Source organism: Hypanus sabinus, chromosome 9 (assembly GCF_030144855.1).
Source record: "Hypanus sabinus isolate sHypSab1 chromosome 9, sHypSab1.hap1, whole genome shotgun sequence".
NCBI classification, from domain to species: Eukaryota; Metazoa; Chordata; class Chondrichthyes; order Myliobatiformes; family Dasyatidae; genus Hypanus; species Hypanus sabinus.
This window is the reverse complement of record NC_082714.1, coordinates 111,331,028-111,347,836: the sequence shown is the minus strand read 5'-3', so window position 1 is coordinate 111,347,836 and position 16,809 is coordinate 111,331,028. Positions and strand designations below refer to the sequence as shown.

Below are 16,809 nucleotides of genomic sequence, written 5' to 3'. Positions count from 1 at the left end.
TTCTTCACTTGACCGCAGACTGGACATGTGTCGTGGAGGAGTCCAGGGAGATCATCCATCAATGGACTAAATGCACTGAAGTAATTAAAACACATGCTAGTAAGGCAAATAAAATATTGAGTGACCCAGGCTTTTGGAGTAAGTTTTGGAATTGGGGGATAAATGTTCAAATGCATCCATGGGTGAGAATAGTATCACATGCTGCCGTAATACTAATTTTATGCACCCTGATAATTGTATTGCTCGTTGTATATCAATTGAGAAAATAGAAGGCCGAAATTATGGAAAAAGTAGAGGGTAATGCTTTCATGAATCTGCAGAAATGATTGTCAGTATAAAGTGAGTGAATTTAGTAATAAATGTTAATCTTATGTATAAAATTTAAGTGTTGCACACCCACTGGGGTTCCATGGCAGTCCTGTGGGAAGTCAACTGAATGAGAGGAGGATAATGATCCGCAGATACATATCTTTGGATCAAGAGTAGAGAGATGTTGGCCAGAACAAACTGCAGTCTACAATTAATGGAATTGATGAAACAAGGACAGGGGTAACCTAATCAGAGCAATTGGATGTGGACACAAGGAGCTTCAGGTAATGCCCCACTAAACCTAAGACCATTTTCAGATGAGTAGTGACTTATAATGTAAAATGCCAAACCTACCAAAGAAACAATCTATAATCTCATTAGACATTGTCTGGGTCGCCTCATTTAGCTGGTTTGGACCAGTCAAAGTTGAAAGATACAAATACACAAGGCTGAGTTGGACAGAAACATGAAACATTGTTGTTTGTAGCCTGGATTAGAGCCAGTAAGAAGGTGACCCAGGTAGGTTAGTGACCTTGAGCCGATGAGATGGAGATCCACCAGTTCAACTGATGAGGAACACTATAAATAGAGTCAGGAGCTCCAAGTACATAAGGGCGATAGCTCTACAGAGACCAACCAGCATGGATAAGGAGAATCCCATGGACACGTGGAGATCGGAACTACGAGGAATGCCTGGCCAGTGTAAACCCTTTTCCCTGATGAAGAGTTCATGGAGGGTCAGGTAATCCTAGTGGAGTGTACACAGGTAGTTAGTTTGTGAATCCATGTGCTTTTTATAGTTGAGACAATAAAAGTTACTTGTCGGTAAATTCAGATTCTCTGTGCCTCAGTGATCATTATTACAAGGGTTGACTCTTGTAACAGCAGGGTCTCAGAATGGTCTTAAACTAAGATTGTAATTTCAAATTATGGGATGGGCCATTTAGTACTAAAAGAAAAATTTCTGTTTTTAAAAGATTGCAAATCATTGGGCTTTTCTGTCTTGGAGGGATACAGAGACTGAGTCAATAATTGCATTTATACCTTTGATGGATAGATTTATTTTATGTTGAAAGAATCAAAGAATATAGCAATATGATGCCAGGAACATACTTATTAAGGTAATTAAGCAGCCATGATCTTATCGAATGATGGTAAATGGACAAAGGGGAAGAGGGGCAGATGAGTATCTTTTTCCTGCTCTGATTTCTTATGCCCATGAGACCAAACACAAAAAAATGCTTCAGTTACAAGGCTAATTTTAAGGCTGGGTTTTCTCCAGAAAATGTTGTTTTCTATTCCTCAAAGTCATGGTATAATCTGCAAGATGTAAAGTATCTTCAAAATACCTGCTAAACCCAGGACTCTATCACCAGATATAACAAAGACAGTAAGGTATATGGAATACCATCACTTTCAGCTTCCTAACATATCCCATCCGTTCCCAAGCCAAAAGCCATCTTGACTTGGAAATTTATCAATTTTATTTTATCATTGTTGGATCTAAGTACTAGAACAATAACCAAATCACTAATTGATTACTTTTATCAACAGGACTAAAGTGGTTCAAGAAAATGGCTCTTTACTACCTTCTCAGCACAATTAAGGATGAGCACCAAGTTCTAGCCTTGCCGCTGTCATCCATATCTCATTGATGAGAAGATAAATTCCCATTTTCATATATGAACCTCAACAATAAACGTAAGTCATGCTTAAAGGACAAGCCTCTTGTCACACTGCTTCTATTTGACTGCAATTCTATGAATAATGAGCCCAAGGATGATGATTAGAAACAAGAACATTTGACTTACCACCCAACACAGAATATGAAGAATAACTCTTCACAAGGTACATCACACAAGGGACAAAGTGAATAAGTTTACTAATCTCTTAAGTTATTACTGCACCGTTTCCTGTAAACTCTAACTTACATCAGTAGATGTTGTTGCTGAGTTGTACATGAATGAATGTAGCAGTTCTCTGCAATGACTCTGCAAGAATTGGTACTAGAATAAACCAAGCTGTTGAAGTTTGTCTTTCAGGTGTATAATGACTAGGAGTTATTAATTGTCCCAGACATGTCACAAGGGTTTTCCAGTAATAGAGAGAAATAGAATTTAACTATTACCTTTTTTTGCTAAGTCTTGTGTATACCATATCATAATGAATCCACCTAACAACCAAAGTCACCACTCACAGATCACTTTAAGATATAGGGAATGGAGGTAACTCTCAGAGGCATTCCCCCAGAGCTTTTAACTTGGAGCAGGCTTCATATAGTATATGCTGAGGTCTTGCCCTCGAAACACCCTGCTAACAATGAATTTGGAATTATTTTTAAATATCTCAGGGTAAAAAATATTCAAATAAATTTAAGGAAAGAATAAAATTAGTTCATAAATCCAAAAAACTTTTAATTAGAAATCAATTTAAAATGATAGCAAATAATTAAAATAAAAAAATACGCAACTTGCATCACACCTTTTATAGTTGAATGAGACTGTATTTCTTAAGCCAGTCAGCTCTGGCATTTTGCATGTGGATTAGTATCTTAGCACATCAATACTCCAGTAAGAGATGGAGTTAGTGAAGAGTCTATCAATGGAGCAGAAGGTCAGACATGCCAACATTTGGCATCTATAAAACTGCCCGCTACAAGCAAACTCAATCATAGTAAATATATCCATATTTAGAGCTTCCATCTGAACATCTTAAGGCCTAGTTAGAGTGGACATGGGGAGGATGTTTCCTTTAGTGGGGGAGTCTCGGACCAGAGGACACAGCCTCAGACTAGCAGATGTCCCTTTAAAACAGAGATGAGGAGGAATTTCAGACGGTGGGGTATTTTGGAAAAAGTGTCAGCCAAGTCATTGAAGGTTGATAGGTTCTTGATCGCAAGGGCATCAAAGGTTATGGCAAAAAGGCAGGAGAATGGTGTTGAGAGAGATAATAAATCAGCCATGATGGAACAGCAGAGCAGATTTGATGGGACAAATTGCTTAATCCTGCTCCTATATCTTATGGTCTTATTTTCAGTGCAACTTTGGAGACACCGTATTTTTCTTACTTTAAATTTAATTTGATAGGCCTAATAGTTCCAACAAGGAGCTGAGTAAATTTTTACAAATACCAGGGAAGTGTTCTATCATCTGTGAAGTATAAAGGCAGATCAGGGAGAACCTCTGGAAAGTTGCAATTGGAGTCTGTTGATAATGAAGAATAATAATCAGGACATTTTTAAGCAAGTCAAACACTCAATAATTGCAACAACAACTGGCTGAGAAAATGACATTAATTTTATTGGGAAAAGGTTTGGAATATATGATTGTGTTATAGACTGCTGGCAAAATCATTAAGAGTTTCATACATAGAATGTTGCTTCTTCCTCTGCAGGAGTGAATTGTAGCGACAGTGCTAGCAATTTCAGAGTATAGGTCAAATATGTCTAATTTTGCATTGGATGCAGCGATCACATTCCTTTCAAATGTCTGATGATCAGTTAGCTACAGTAGAGCATGAGAAATGTGGCACAAGATACTGTACAGTAAGCAATGTGTTCTAATTTATTTAAATGTGATCTTGAAGAGAGGCTGAGCCAAAAGCCAAAAGTAATGGATTTGTAGAGCAGGAGATGGAAGATGACATTTTAAAAGGTTTCTGAAGAAATGAGACACTGATGGTTTTTGAGGAATGTTGTTCGCAATTTCATCCATTTTCCACAAATTTCATCCATTCTGAAATGAAGGAAGAAAGAAATTTGATTGAGTTTGGCCTCATTGACATGGCTAAAAGATAAGTATTTCAACCAATATTATATTCTCTTTTGTACTTGTATACAAACCGTCAAAGTCTAGTTTGCCGTCATTGTTTTTGTCACCCGCCCTCATGAGTTCATCAATTTCCTCTTCTGTGATTTGTTCTCCAGATTCTTTAATTAAGTTCCAAAGCTCATCCGGTTCAAAGAAACCATCAGCATTCCTGTGCACGAGGTAAACATTTAGAGATGTGTGTTACATCGATTGGAAATCAGTTACAGAAAATAGTGTCAGAATAAATTGTTTGTTTACACAGACCTAAAGTATTTATGTAACTAGTAGAGTGGCCCAAGAGCCATTCTTGCTTCTCACTTAATTATCATTAGATATTGACCAACAAAGTCTATGTATTCCAATTTTCCAAGGGCATTAAAATTAGTAGGGCATGCTGTTCTGAGGATATTTAGATGTTGTAACAGGATATAGAAATATTGGATGAGTAGGTGAAAACTAGCAAATGGAGTTTAACGTAAGAATATGTAAGGTCATGCACTATAGAAAAAGCAATCAAGAGGCAGAGTATCATTTAATTGGAGATGGTTTCAACCAATGTAGTTGGCCTTAGAACTTAATATATGAGAAAAGACCAACATTTGTTTAGCCTGCCTTGTAGTCATAAAACATAGTGAAAATGCGGTCACTGGTTAAGCTTATTAATCATTTCAACTATTGAGCCAACAATTAACCTAGGAATTTTCATTAGAATATCTCCAGCGATGGTGAGCTCTAGGAAAGATCAATTTACATATATAAATATTTGTTGAAACACGTTGCAAGTTACTCAAATTGATTATCCTAAAATATTATGCCTTCTATTCTGACAGTACACAACAACCATTCCCTTCATCTTCAACGTGCATGGTTGTCATTAACGGATACATGAATATGCCCAAAAATAAAATTCAATATAAAATCATAAAATATTGGATGTGTTTGAAACAGAATATTTATTAGGTCTCCCAACTGTCTGACACAACAAATGCATTTCTGGTTATGCAAGATATCAGAGACAACTAGCCTTCAATACCCAAAACATTTGCTGTTCCTGAACCCTGACAATCCAGTCCCCACTGGTTATGGTCAGTATTCCTGCTTCATTCCATTCAACTTTTTGATAATATGAAGGTCTTTAAAAAGGCTCTTTTTTAGCACTATTGCCTCATTTTCAACTTGATTCTAAACCTGTCTAAATCAGTAATTCAAAGTAATGGAAATGTGGAATTATACATGGCCCTGGGAACTCCACACTGTGCAACAGCTCTCTCTCAGTTCCTTATAATGTTCCTGCATGAAATTATGAAACATACTTTTCTGCTAGTGATCACAAGCCAACATCTTAAATTGCTCTTCTTGGTTAGAGAAGTGATAAAGGCTTCTCTGATTGAAAATATGAACTGACACAGAAAGAAATATTCTGTCAAGTTTAGGATTCATTTTTAACCATGAAGGTCATCACAAGTCAAACTCACCTATCAAATATGCGAAAGATCTGTGCCGGCTCTTCTTCAGATTTTCCTTTTGCCTCCTCATTCACCTGGCGCACCTTCCTCACCAAGAACTCGTCAAAGCCAATGGTGCCATTTCCTGAGATACATCATGCACAAGATGATAAGAAGCAGTAAGAGGGAGCCCACAAAAAACATGATGGAGAAATCACCACCCAGGAAATTGTACCCTGAGCTTCAAGCCTCACCAACATGGGTGCGTGACACAAGGTGAGATGAAACCAGAAGAACCCTAGTGAGTGGTTGGGTCGGGGGCCACCCTGTTAGCTTTTTATGGGACACTGGAGGATCCCGAACCACTGTCAACAGCACTAGTATAAATAATAGAAATTGTGAGATACAAGGTCAAAATATCCTAAGTGGACTTACAGGACGTTCACAAGTAGGGCATGTGAGTGTACCATTAGAAGTTAGAATAGGAGATATAGCTTTAGAACATTAATAGTGTTGGTGGAATTACACAGGGAGCAGGAACATATACTGGGGAATGATTATATGGCCAAAGCAGGGCTTTGTTTTGACCCAGTTAATTGTATGATTTGGCTGGTGTCAACTGGACTGAATAATATACACAACATGCAGATAGCAACATGAGAATATCAGGATAGAATATGCACGATCAGTGGAATATGGATAAAACCAGAGGAGATGAACAATGATCAGAAGGTGCAGTAAATTATTGCAGAACACTCAGCAACATTTGCATGGCTGCAGAAAGAAGGCTGGCACTGTGTGCATACAAAGACCAACCCCAAACCACTAAACCAATATGGGTTTCCCAAAAAAGCAGAGGAAGACGTAGGTGTGGTAAACTACATATACCTGTCTGGACCCCCCCCCCCCCCGCTGACTGCTCCTTTGGCTCCCCCCACAGACCCCGGTATAAAGGCGATTGGAGCCACAGACCCTTTTTCAGTCTCCAGGATGTTGTGTCATGGTCACTTACTGCTTGTGCTTTCTTCCAGCCAATAAAAGCCTAGCTTAACACACGTCTCAGAGTTATTGATGGTGCATCAGTAGGTAAGGTAATACAGAGTTTGGTACAACAAGGGATTCCAAGGGCAGTAGCCTCCATTAATAATTCACCCATATGGCCCGTGAGGAAACCAGATGGTAGTTGGAGGTGACAATAGAATATCAAGAGCTGAATAAAGTAACCTTGTTAACAGCCCCAACTGCAGCAAGTAACTGAGAAACAGTGCCAAACAGAATGAAAGACACAGTGGTTCACAGTTTTAGACATAAATAATGGGTTTTGGTCTATCCCACTAGAATGAGAGTGTCAATACCAGATTGCATTCACCTTTCAGGAATAGCAGTACACATGGAATGCCCTACTGCAGGAGTTCCATAATTCCCAATCTACAATTCATCAGTGCTTAGGGGAAGGGTTAAAACATTTTCAAAGCCTGAGTGGTTGGTACAATACATTGATGATCTACTCCATACTAAAACCAAGCAGGGACATTATGAGCTACTGACAGAAATGCTGCAATTATTATATACATTGGGATTAAAGGTAAACCCTAAAAAAGCACTGGGAATGAAACAAGAAGTTAGTTATTTAGGAATTTTCTTGACACTGGGTAAAGGTTTTCTGGGCAGTACAACATTTTGCCTACATAGGGACTTGCAACTTACTATATTGACAGAACACACCCCCATACAATTACTGTTAGATGGAAGGATTAAAGATGGCTCAGGAAGCCAAATCAGAATTGCCAGCTGGGCATTGCTGTTGCACGGGAGAACTATTAGTGTAAAGTGAGTAAACATTACCCCTGTGTTAGCTGATAACCTGGTGTACCAAGGAAGTGAACATGAGTGTCAAGTTATGATAGCAAATGGTCCCAGGGGCCCATTTGTATCAAAACAAAAAGGAGGGGTAGAAGCAGATCAGATAAAGTAATAACTGAGAACAAAGACACAAACGAAAAAGAAAAATCCTTCTTTATAATTTTTGTAGATGACTCCTCATCAGTACAGGATGGTGAAAGGAGAACTGGGTATGGCATATATATAAAGGATGAACATAGCCAGGAAAGGTATAATATAGCTTTAAAGTTACCCAAAACCATGAGTGCACAGGCAGCAGAATTGGCAGCTGTAGCATATGTGGTTAGCCACCCAGAACGTTTTCTGCCAGGATCAGTCATACACTCTGATAGTATGTATGTTTATAACAGCCTTACAGAACATTTGCCTCTGTGGAAAGCCAGAGGGTTTGTTTCAGCTGACGGAAAGCCACTCCTATCTGCTGCTTTATTACAATATATATTTGAAGAGGCAAAGGGTAAAGAACACAGAGTCATGAGGGTGAAAGCCTACTTTAAATGATCTCCTGAGGGAAATAGAAAGGCTGTTGAATTGGTGAAGCAAGGTGTTTTATCTGGGCAGGAATGGCAGCCACAGATTGGGGAGATTGGGAGGTAGGAGAAACAACATAAGAAATGGATTTAACAGAGGAGCAGAAGAAAGATTTTTTAAAAAATAAAAAATTGACAGAAGGAAGAAGTTCTGAAATATACAAAGTGCAAAAGGCAGTATTTGTCAAAGATGCAGTTGTCCTTCATGAAGGAAAGCTTGTGGTTCCAGAGGCAGGAAGAAACCAGATGATCCATTGGTACCATGATCTATGGGAGCACCAGGGGTGCAAAAGCACCCTGGAAAAGATCAAGGAAGTGGGCTGGTGGCCTAAGATGAAGGACGATGGAGAGCATTATGTCAAAAATTGCTTTATCTCTGCACAATATAATCCTGACAGAAATGTAAAGAAGGGAGCCTTTTGACACACCAGACCAGTGTATGGGCCTTGGACTAATTTGCAGATAGATTATGTTGGTCTTCTTCCCATCCACCCCAAGAGGGTACAAATATATTCTTATAGTAGTAGATACCTTTACAAAGTAGGTGAACGTTTTCCCGGCTAAGATAAACGCAGTTGAGGCCACTGCAAAAATTTTATTGGAAAGTATTTTCACTCACTGGGGATGACCCCAGAGTATCGAATCAGATCAAAGCAGACATTTCACAGCCCAGATATTGCAAGCTGTCATGGCACTTTTTGGGATCAAGCAGAGATTTCATATACTCTATAGACCACAGTCATATGAAATTGTGAAAAGAATGAATCGAACACAAAAAATTACAATTGCAAAAATGGTGCACCGACATGGCAGGTAGTTTTGCCTTTTAAACTGATGATAATAAGGAACACAGTGGCATCTTCAACAAATTACATTCCTTATGAGCTCATGACTGAAAGAGCTGAATAAAGTAACCTTGTTAACAGCCCCAACTGTAGCAAGTAACCCAGAAACAGTGTCAAACAGAATGAAAGACACAATGGTTCACAGTTTTAGACATAAATAATGGCTACCTCCCAATCTCCCGAATCTGTGGCTGCCATACCTGCCCAGATAAAACAGCTTGCTTCACCAATTCATCAGCCTTTCTATTTCCCTCAGGAAATCATTTAAAGTAGGCTTTCACCTTCATGACTCTGTGTTCTTTACCCTTTGCCTCTTCAAATATATATTGTAATAAAGCAGCAGATAGGAGTGGCTTTCCGTCAGCTGAAACAAACCCTCTGGCTTTCCACAGAGGCAAATGTTCTGTAAGGCTGTTACAAACATACATACTATCAGAGTGTATGACTGACCCTGGCAGAATACACTTCTCTGAATGTTTACCTCCTGCACACGAATGCTGATGGTTTCATTGAATGGGATGAGCTTTGGGCCTTAATTTTAACCGCTGGAGAACACATCACATAAGAGGAAATTAATGAACTCATGAAAGAGAGTGACAAAAACAATGACGGCAAACTAGACTTTGACGGTTTGTATACAAGTACAAAAGAGAATATAATATTGGTTGAAATATTTATCTTTTAGCCATGTCAATGAAGCTAAACTCAATCAAACTTCTTTTCTTTCCTTTCTTCCTTCATTTCAGAATGGATGAAATTTGTGGAAAATATCCAGTAAATGAACAACATTCCTCAACAACCATCAGTGTCTCATTTCTTCAGAAACCTTTTAAAATGTCATCTTCCATCTCCTGCTCTACAAATCCATTACTTTTGGCTTTTGGCTCAGCCTCTCTTCAAGATCATATTGAAATAAATTAGAACACATAGCTTACTGTACAGTATCTTGTGCCACATTTCTCATGCTCTACTGTAGCTAACTGATCATCAGACATTTGAAAGGAGTGTGATCGCTGCATTCAATGCAAAATTAGACATATTTGACCTATACTCTGAAATTGCTAGCACTGTCACTACAATTCACTCCTGCAGAGGAAGAAGCAACATTTTATGTATGAAACTCAATGATTTTGCCAGCAGTCTATAACACAACCATATATTCCAAACCTTTTCCCAATAAAATTAATGTCATTTTCTCAGCCAGTTGTTGTTGCAATTATTGAGTGCCTGATTTGCTTAAAAATGTCCTGATTATTATTCTTCATTATCAACAGACTCCAATTGCAACTTTCCAGAGGTTCTCCCTGATCTGCCTTTATACTTCACAGATGATAGAAAACTTCACTGGAACTTGTAAAAATTTACTCAGCTCCTTGTTGGAACTATTAGGCCTATCAATTTAAGTTTAAAATAAGAAAAATGTGGTGTCTCCAAAGTTGCACTGAAAATAAGACCATAAGATATAGGAGCAGGATTAAGCAATCTGTCCCATCAAGTCTGCTCTGCTATTCCATCATGGCTGATTTATTATCCCTCTCAACACCATTCTCTTGCCTTTTTGCCATAACCTTTGATGCCCTTGCAATCAAGAACCTATCAACCTTCAATGACTTGGCTGACACTTTTTCCAAAATACCCCACCTTCTGAAATTCCTCCTCATCTCTGTTTTAAAGGGACATCTGCTAGTCTGAAGCTGTGTCCTCTGGTCCGAGACTCCCCCACTAAAGGAAACATCCTCCCCATGTTCACTCTAACTAGGCCTTAAGATGTTCAGATGGAAGCTCTAAATATGGATATATTTACTATGATTGAGTTTGCTTGTAGCTGGCAGTTTTATAGATGCCAAATGTTGGCATGTCTGACCTTCTGCTCCATTGATAGACTCTTCACTAACTCCATCTCTTACTGGATCATTAATGTGCTAAGATACTAATCCACATGCAAAATGCCAGAGCTGACTGGCTTAAGAAATGCAGTCTCATTCAACTATAAAAGGTGTGATGCAAGATGCATATTTATTTTATTTTAATTATTTGCTATCATTTTAAATTGATTTCTAATTTAAAGTTTTTTGGATTTATGAACTAACTTTATTCTTTCCTTAAATTTATTTGATTATTTTTTATCCTGAGATATTTAAAAATAATTCCAAATTCATTGTTAGCAGGGTGTTTCGAGGGCAAGACCTCAGCATATACTATCTGAAGCCTGCTCCAAGTTAAAAGCTCTGGGGGAATGCCTCCATTCTCTGAGAGTTACCTCCATTCCCTATATCTTAAAGGGATCTGTGAGTGGTGACTTTGGTTGTTAGGTGGATTCATTGTGATATGGTATACACAAAACTTTGCAAAAAAAGGTAATAGTTAAATTCTATTTCTCTCTATTACTGGAAAATCCTTATGACATGTCTGGGACAATTAATAACTCCTAGTCATTATACACCTGAAAGACAAACTTCAATAGCTTGGTTTATTCTAGTAGCAATTCTTGCAGAGTCATTGCAGAGAACTGCTACACTCATTCATGTACAACTCAGCAACAACATCTACTGATGTAAGTTAGAGTTTACAGGAAATGGTGCAGTAATAACTTAAGAGATTAGAAAACTTATTCACTCTGTCCCTTAGGTAGTGTAAAAGTAAAAATTAAAAAATATTTTCCTCCCAATTTAATAACTACAAATATTTCCAGTGCTTTAAATTTTAATAAATATTTTAATTTAACTTCCTAAATATTTACTTAAAATCTAACCAATTTTATTTTTCTCCCTGGGTGTCTGTAAAAAGAACTCAAATACCTGTGGAGGCTGGAGACAAAGGCTCACTTTGTCTTCCGTCAGAGCGTGTCCTGGGTTTCTTAGAGATAGGGTCACTGCACCAGCACTTGTTGAATTATGGCAACCACGTGAACCATACAATCCCACGAGTGTTGTAGGAGACTGAAAGGTAAAGCGTAAGCATGCAGGAGCTGTGTGAATAATAATGTTGGTCACACTTGAGATACTAGAGGTCATTTAAGCATAAATGAAGGTAATAGCAGATAACCAGTGGTGGTGGTGTGGTAGTATGAGGAAGGCTTGCAGAGAGCAGGAGAAAAAACAGGCATTAAAATAAAATGTGTGACAGGAATTAATAAGATTTGGAATTGTCCAGCTGCCGATTATTAGAAAACATGTCACATCTCTGACTTGTATTGATCTGCTTTTTCCCTAATCAGTGCAGAGTAGTACACTTCACTTTCCATGAATAACAACTTGGTTGCCCACAAGCTTGTTAAACCTCAGGTGGCAACAGTCCTACATAAAACTTGAATAGAAGATAAAGGTAACTGGTTGTACTGACTGGTCTGTTGTTGTGCTCCGGAAAAGCACTCTCTTTTCTCAAACTATGCGAAATATTATGCAAGGACGTGCATTCATAGATAAATACACATATTGGAAGTAGTCCAGTTGAGATTCAGTAGGTTAATTCATGGGATAAGAAGAATTAGAAAGTAAATGATGTGACACTAATTATCTGCATTTCATTCTGTAGAGTTTAAGGCCGCATTCGACATGTTTGATGCTGATGGTGGTGGTGATATCAGCACCAAAGAGTTGGGACAGGTGATGAAAATCCTGGGGCAAAACCCTACCAGAGAAGAACTGGATGCCATCATTGAGGAAGTGGATGAAGATGGTAAGAAAGCTTTTGTCGATAGCAATCTCAAATAGGTGGTGGGTTCTCAAATGTTGGTCGTTAACAGTGAAGCAAACTGTTATGATTTACTGTCCTCATTTAGAACAAAGACATAGAACATTATATCACAGTACAAGCCCTTTGGCCCACGATGTAGTGCCGACACTTTAATCCAATCCAAGAACTATCTAACACTTCCTTCCCACATAGCCCTTCATTTTCTTTCATCTATGAGCTTATCTAAGCATCTTTTCAATTCCCCTATCACCACTCCTGGCCATGTATTCCATGCATCCACAATACTCTGTGTAAAAAGATTTACCACTGACAACCCCTCAATATATTCCTCCAATCACCTTAAAATGATGCCCTCTCATATTAGCCATTTCCACTCTGGGAAAAAATTTCTGGCTGTCTACGTAATCTATGCCTCTTATCATCTTGTACACGGTGTATCTAAGGAAGCGGCACCATTGACTTTGAAGAGTTCTTGGTGATGATGGTGCGGCAGATGAAAGAGGAGGCAAAAGGAAAATCTGAAGAAGAGTTGGCAGAGTTCTTTCGCATATTTGATAGGTGAGTTTGACCTGTGATCACCTTCATGGTTAAAAATGAATCTTAAACTTGACAGAATGTTTCTTTCTGTGTCAGTCCATATTTTCAGTTAGAGAAGCAATAAGTCTTTATCACTTCTCTAACCAAGGAGAGCAATTTAAGATATTGGCTTGTGATCACTAGCAGAAAAGTATGTTTCATAATTTCATGCAGGAACATTATAGGGAACTGAGAGAGAGCTGTTGCACAGTGTGGAGTTCCCAGGGCCATGTATAATCCCACATTTCTATTACTGATTTGAATTACTGATTTAGACAGGTTTAGAATCAAGTTGAAAATGAGGCAATAGTGCTAAAAAGAGCCTTTTTAAAGACCTTCATATTATCAAAAAGTTGAACAGAATGAAGCAGGAATACTGACCATAACCAGTGGGGACTGGATTGCCAGGGTTCAGGAACAGTCAATGCGTTGGGTATTGAAGGCTAGTTGTCTCTGATATCTTGTATGACCAGAAAAGCATATGCTGAGTCAGACAGTTGGGAGATCTAATAAATATTCTGTTTTAAACACATCCAATATTTTATGATTTTATATTGAATTTTATTTTTGGGCATATTAATGTATCCATTAACAACAACCATGCACGTTGAAGATGAAGGGAATGGTTGTTGTGTACTGTCAGAATAGAAGGCATAATATTTTAGGATAATCAATTTGAGTAACTTGCAACATGTTTCAGGAAATATATACATGTATAGAAGTAAATCTATCATTCCTAGAGCTCACCATTGCTGGAGAATTCTAATGAAAATTCCTAGGTTAATTGTTGGCTCAATAGTTGAAAGTATTAGTAAGCTTAACCACGGACCCCATTTTCACCATGTTATGTGACTACAAGAAGGAAGGCTAAACAAATGTTGGTCTTTTTTCATACATTAAATCCTAAGGCAAACTACATTGGTTGAAACCATCTCCAATTAAATGATACTCTGCCTCTTGATTGCTTTTTCTATAGTGCATGACCTTACATATTCTTACGTTAAACTCCATTTGCTAGTTTTCACCTACTCATCCAATATTTCTATATCCTGTTACAACATCTAAATATCCTCAGAACAGCATGCCCTACTACTTATTTTAATGCCTTTGGAAAATTGGAATACATAGACTTTGTTGGTCAATATCTAATGATAATTAAGTGAGAAGCAAGAATGGCTCTTGGGCCACTGTACTAGTTACATAAATACTTTAGGTCTGTGTAAACAAACAATTTATTCTGACACTATTTTCTGTAACTGATTTCCAGTCGATGTAACACACATCTCTAAATGTTTACCCCGTGCACAGGAATGCTGATGGTTTCATTGAACGGGATGAGCTTTGGAACTTAATTAAAGAATCTGGAGAACAAATCTCAGAAGAGGAAATTGATGAACTCATGAGGGAGGGTGACAAAAACAATGACGGCAAACTAGACTTTGATGGTTTGTATACAAGTACAAAAGTGAATAAAATATTGGTTGAAATATTTAACTTTTAGCCATGTCAATGAAGCTAAACTCAATCAAACTTCTTTCTTTTCCTTTCCTTTCCTTTCCTTTCCTTTCCTTTCCTTTCTTTCTTTTTCTTTCATTTCAGAATGGGTGAAATTGATGGAAAATGTCCAGTAAATGAACAACATTCCTCAACAACCATTAGTGTCTCACTTCTTCAGAAACCTTTTAAAATGTCATCTTCCATCTCCTGCTCTACAAATCCATTACTTTTGGCTTTTGGCTCAGCCTCTCTTCAAGACCACATTTAAATAAATTAGAACACATAGCTTACTGTACAGTATCTTGTGCCACATTTCTCATGCTCTACTGTAGCTAACTGATCACCAGACATTTGAAAGGAATGTGATTGCTGCATCCAATGCAAAATTAGACATATTTGACCTATACTCTGAAATTGCTAGCACTGTTGCTACAATTCACTCCTGCAGAAGAAGAAGCAACATTCTATGTATGAAACTCTTAATGATTTTGCCAGCAGTCTATAACACAACCATATATTCCAAACCTTTTCCCAATAAAATTAATGTCATTTTTTCAGCCAGTTGTTGTTGCAATTATTGAGTGCCTGACTTGCTTAAAAATGTCCTGATTATTATTCTTAGTTATCAACAGACTCCAATTGCAACTTTCCAGAGGTTCTCCCTGATCTGCCTTTATACTTCACAGATGATAGAAAACTTCACTGGTAAAAATTTACTCAGCTCCTTGTTGGAACTATTAGGCCTATCAATTTAAATTTACAGCAAGAAAAATATGGTGTCTCCAAAGTTGCACTGAAAATAAGACCATAAGTTATAGGAGCAGGATTAAGCAATTTGTCCCATCGAGTCTGCTCTGCTATTCCATCATGGCTGATTTATTATCCCTCTCAACACCATTCTCTTGCCTTTTTGCCATAACCTTTGATGCCCTTGCGATCAAGAACCTATCAACCTTCAATGACTTGGCTGCCACAGATTCCAAGATTTCCTACCTTCTGAAATTCCTCCTCATCTCTGTTTTAAAGGGACATCTGCTAGTCTGAAGCTGTGCCCTCTGGTCCTAGACTCCACCACTATAGGAATCATCCTCTCCATGTCCACTCTATCTAGGCCTTAAGATGTTCAGATGGAAGTTCTAAATATGGATATATTTACCTCGACTGAGTTTGCCTGTAGCCGGCAGTTTTATAAATGCCAAATGTTGGCATGTCTGACCTTCTGTTCCATTGATAGACTCTTCACTAACTCCATCTCTTACTGGAGTATTGATGTGCTAAGATACTAATCCATATGCAAAATGCCAGAGCTGACTGGCTTAAGAAATACAGCCTCATTCAACTATAAAAGGTGTAATGCAAGTTGCGTATTTATTTTATTTTAATTATTTACTCTCATTTTAAATTGATTTCTAATTAAAAGTTTTTGGATTTATGAACTAACTTTATTCTTTCCATAAATTCTTTATCCTGAGACATTTAAAAATAATTCCAAAGTCATTGTTAGCAGGGTGTTCAGAGGGCAAGACCTCAGCATATACTATCTGAAGCCTGCTCCAAGTTAAAAGCTCTGGGGGAATGCCTCTGAGAGTTACCTCCATTCCCTATATCTTAAAGGGATCTGTGAGTGGTGACTTTGGTTGTTAGGTGGATTCATTATGATATGGTATACACAAGACTTAGCAAAAAAAGGTAATAGTTAAATTCTATTTCCCTCTATTACTGGAAAACCCTTGTGACATGTCTGGGACAATTAATAACTCCTAGTCATTATACACCTGAAAGACAAACTTCAACAGCTTGGTTTATTCTAGTACCAATTCTTGCAGAGTCATTGCAGAGAACTGCTACATTCATTCATGTACAACTCAGCAACAACATCTATTGATGTAAGTTAGAATTTACAGGAAATGGTGCAGTAATAACTTAAGAGTTTAAAAAACTTATTCACTGTGTCCCTTGGGTAGTGTACCTTGTGAAGAGTTATTCTTCATATTCTGTGTTGGGTGGTAAGTCAAATGTTCTTGTTTCCAATCATCATCCTTAGGCTCATTATTCTTAGAGTTGCAGTCAAATAGATGCAGGGTGACAAGATAAGAGGCTTGTCCTTTAAGCATGACAGACATTTATTGTTGAGGTTCATATATGAAAATGGGAATTTATCTTCTCATCAATGAGATATGGATGACAGCGGCAAGGCCAG

The 16,809-nt window shown here is 37.9% G+C and overlaps 1 protein-coding gene and 1 long non-coding RNA gene across 4 annotated transcripts in view; one reads left to right on the top strand and one right to left on the bottom strand.

Annotated features, from left to right (window-relative positions):
* The window catches only part of LOC132399734 (troponin C, skeletal muscle-like), a 46,100-nt gene extending 30,369 nt beyond the window's left edge, over positions 1 to 15,731 (top strand). The window contains exons 2-6 of one of the 3 annotated variants that reach the window (XM_059980433.1): positions 1,864 to 2,010; positions 12,375 to 12,518; positions 12,980 to 13,094; positions 14,421 to 14,557; positions 14,712 to 15,731. In XM_059980433.1, coding sequence (XP_059836416.1) covers positions 1,992 to 2,010; positions 12,375 to 12,518; positions 12,980 to 13,094; positions 14,421 to 14,557; positions 14,712 to 14,743 — 447 coding nt within the window. In that variant the 5' untranslated portion in view covers positions 1,864 to 1,991 and the 3' untranslated portion in view covers positions 14,744 to 15,731. Of the gene's footprint in view, positions 1 to 1,863; positions 2,011 to 12,039; positions 12,165 to 12,374; positions 12,519 to 12,979; positions 13,095 to 14,420 lie in introns of those variants that run through there. The other 2 variants (XM_059980432.1, XM_059980434.1) reach the window with 2 other exon arrangements.
* On the bottom strand, positions 4,268 to 11,774 carry LOC132399735 (uncharacterized). The gene is made up of 3 exons (XR_009514052.1): positions 11,639 to 11,774; positions 5,594 to 5,708; positions 4,268 to 4,287 (listed from the first exon to the last, which is right to left on the bottom strand). It is a non-coding gene; the product is annotated as an uncharacterized LOC132399735 (long non-coding RNA).
* Positions 15,732 to 16,809: the final 1,078 nt, after the last annotated feature.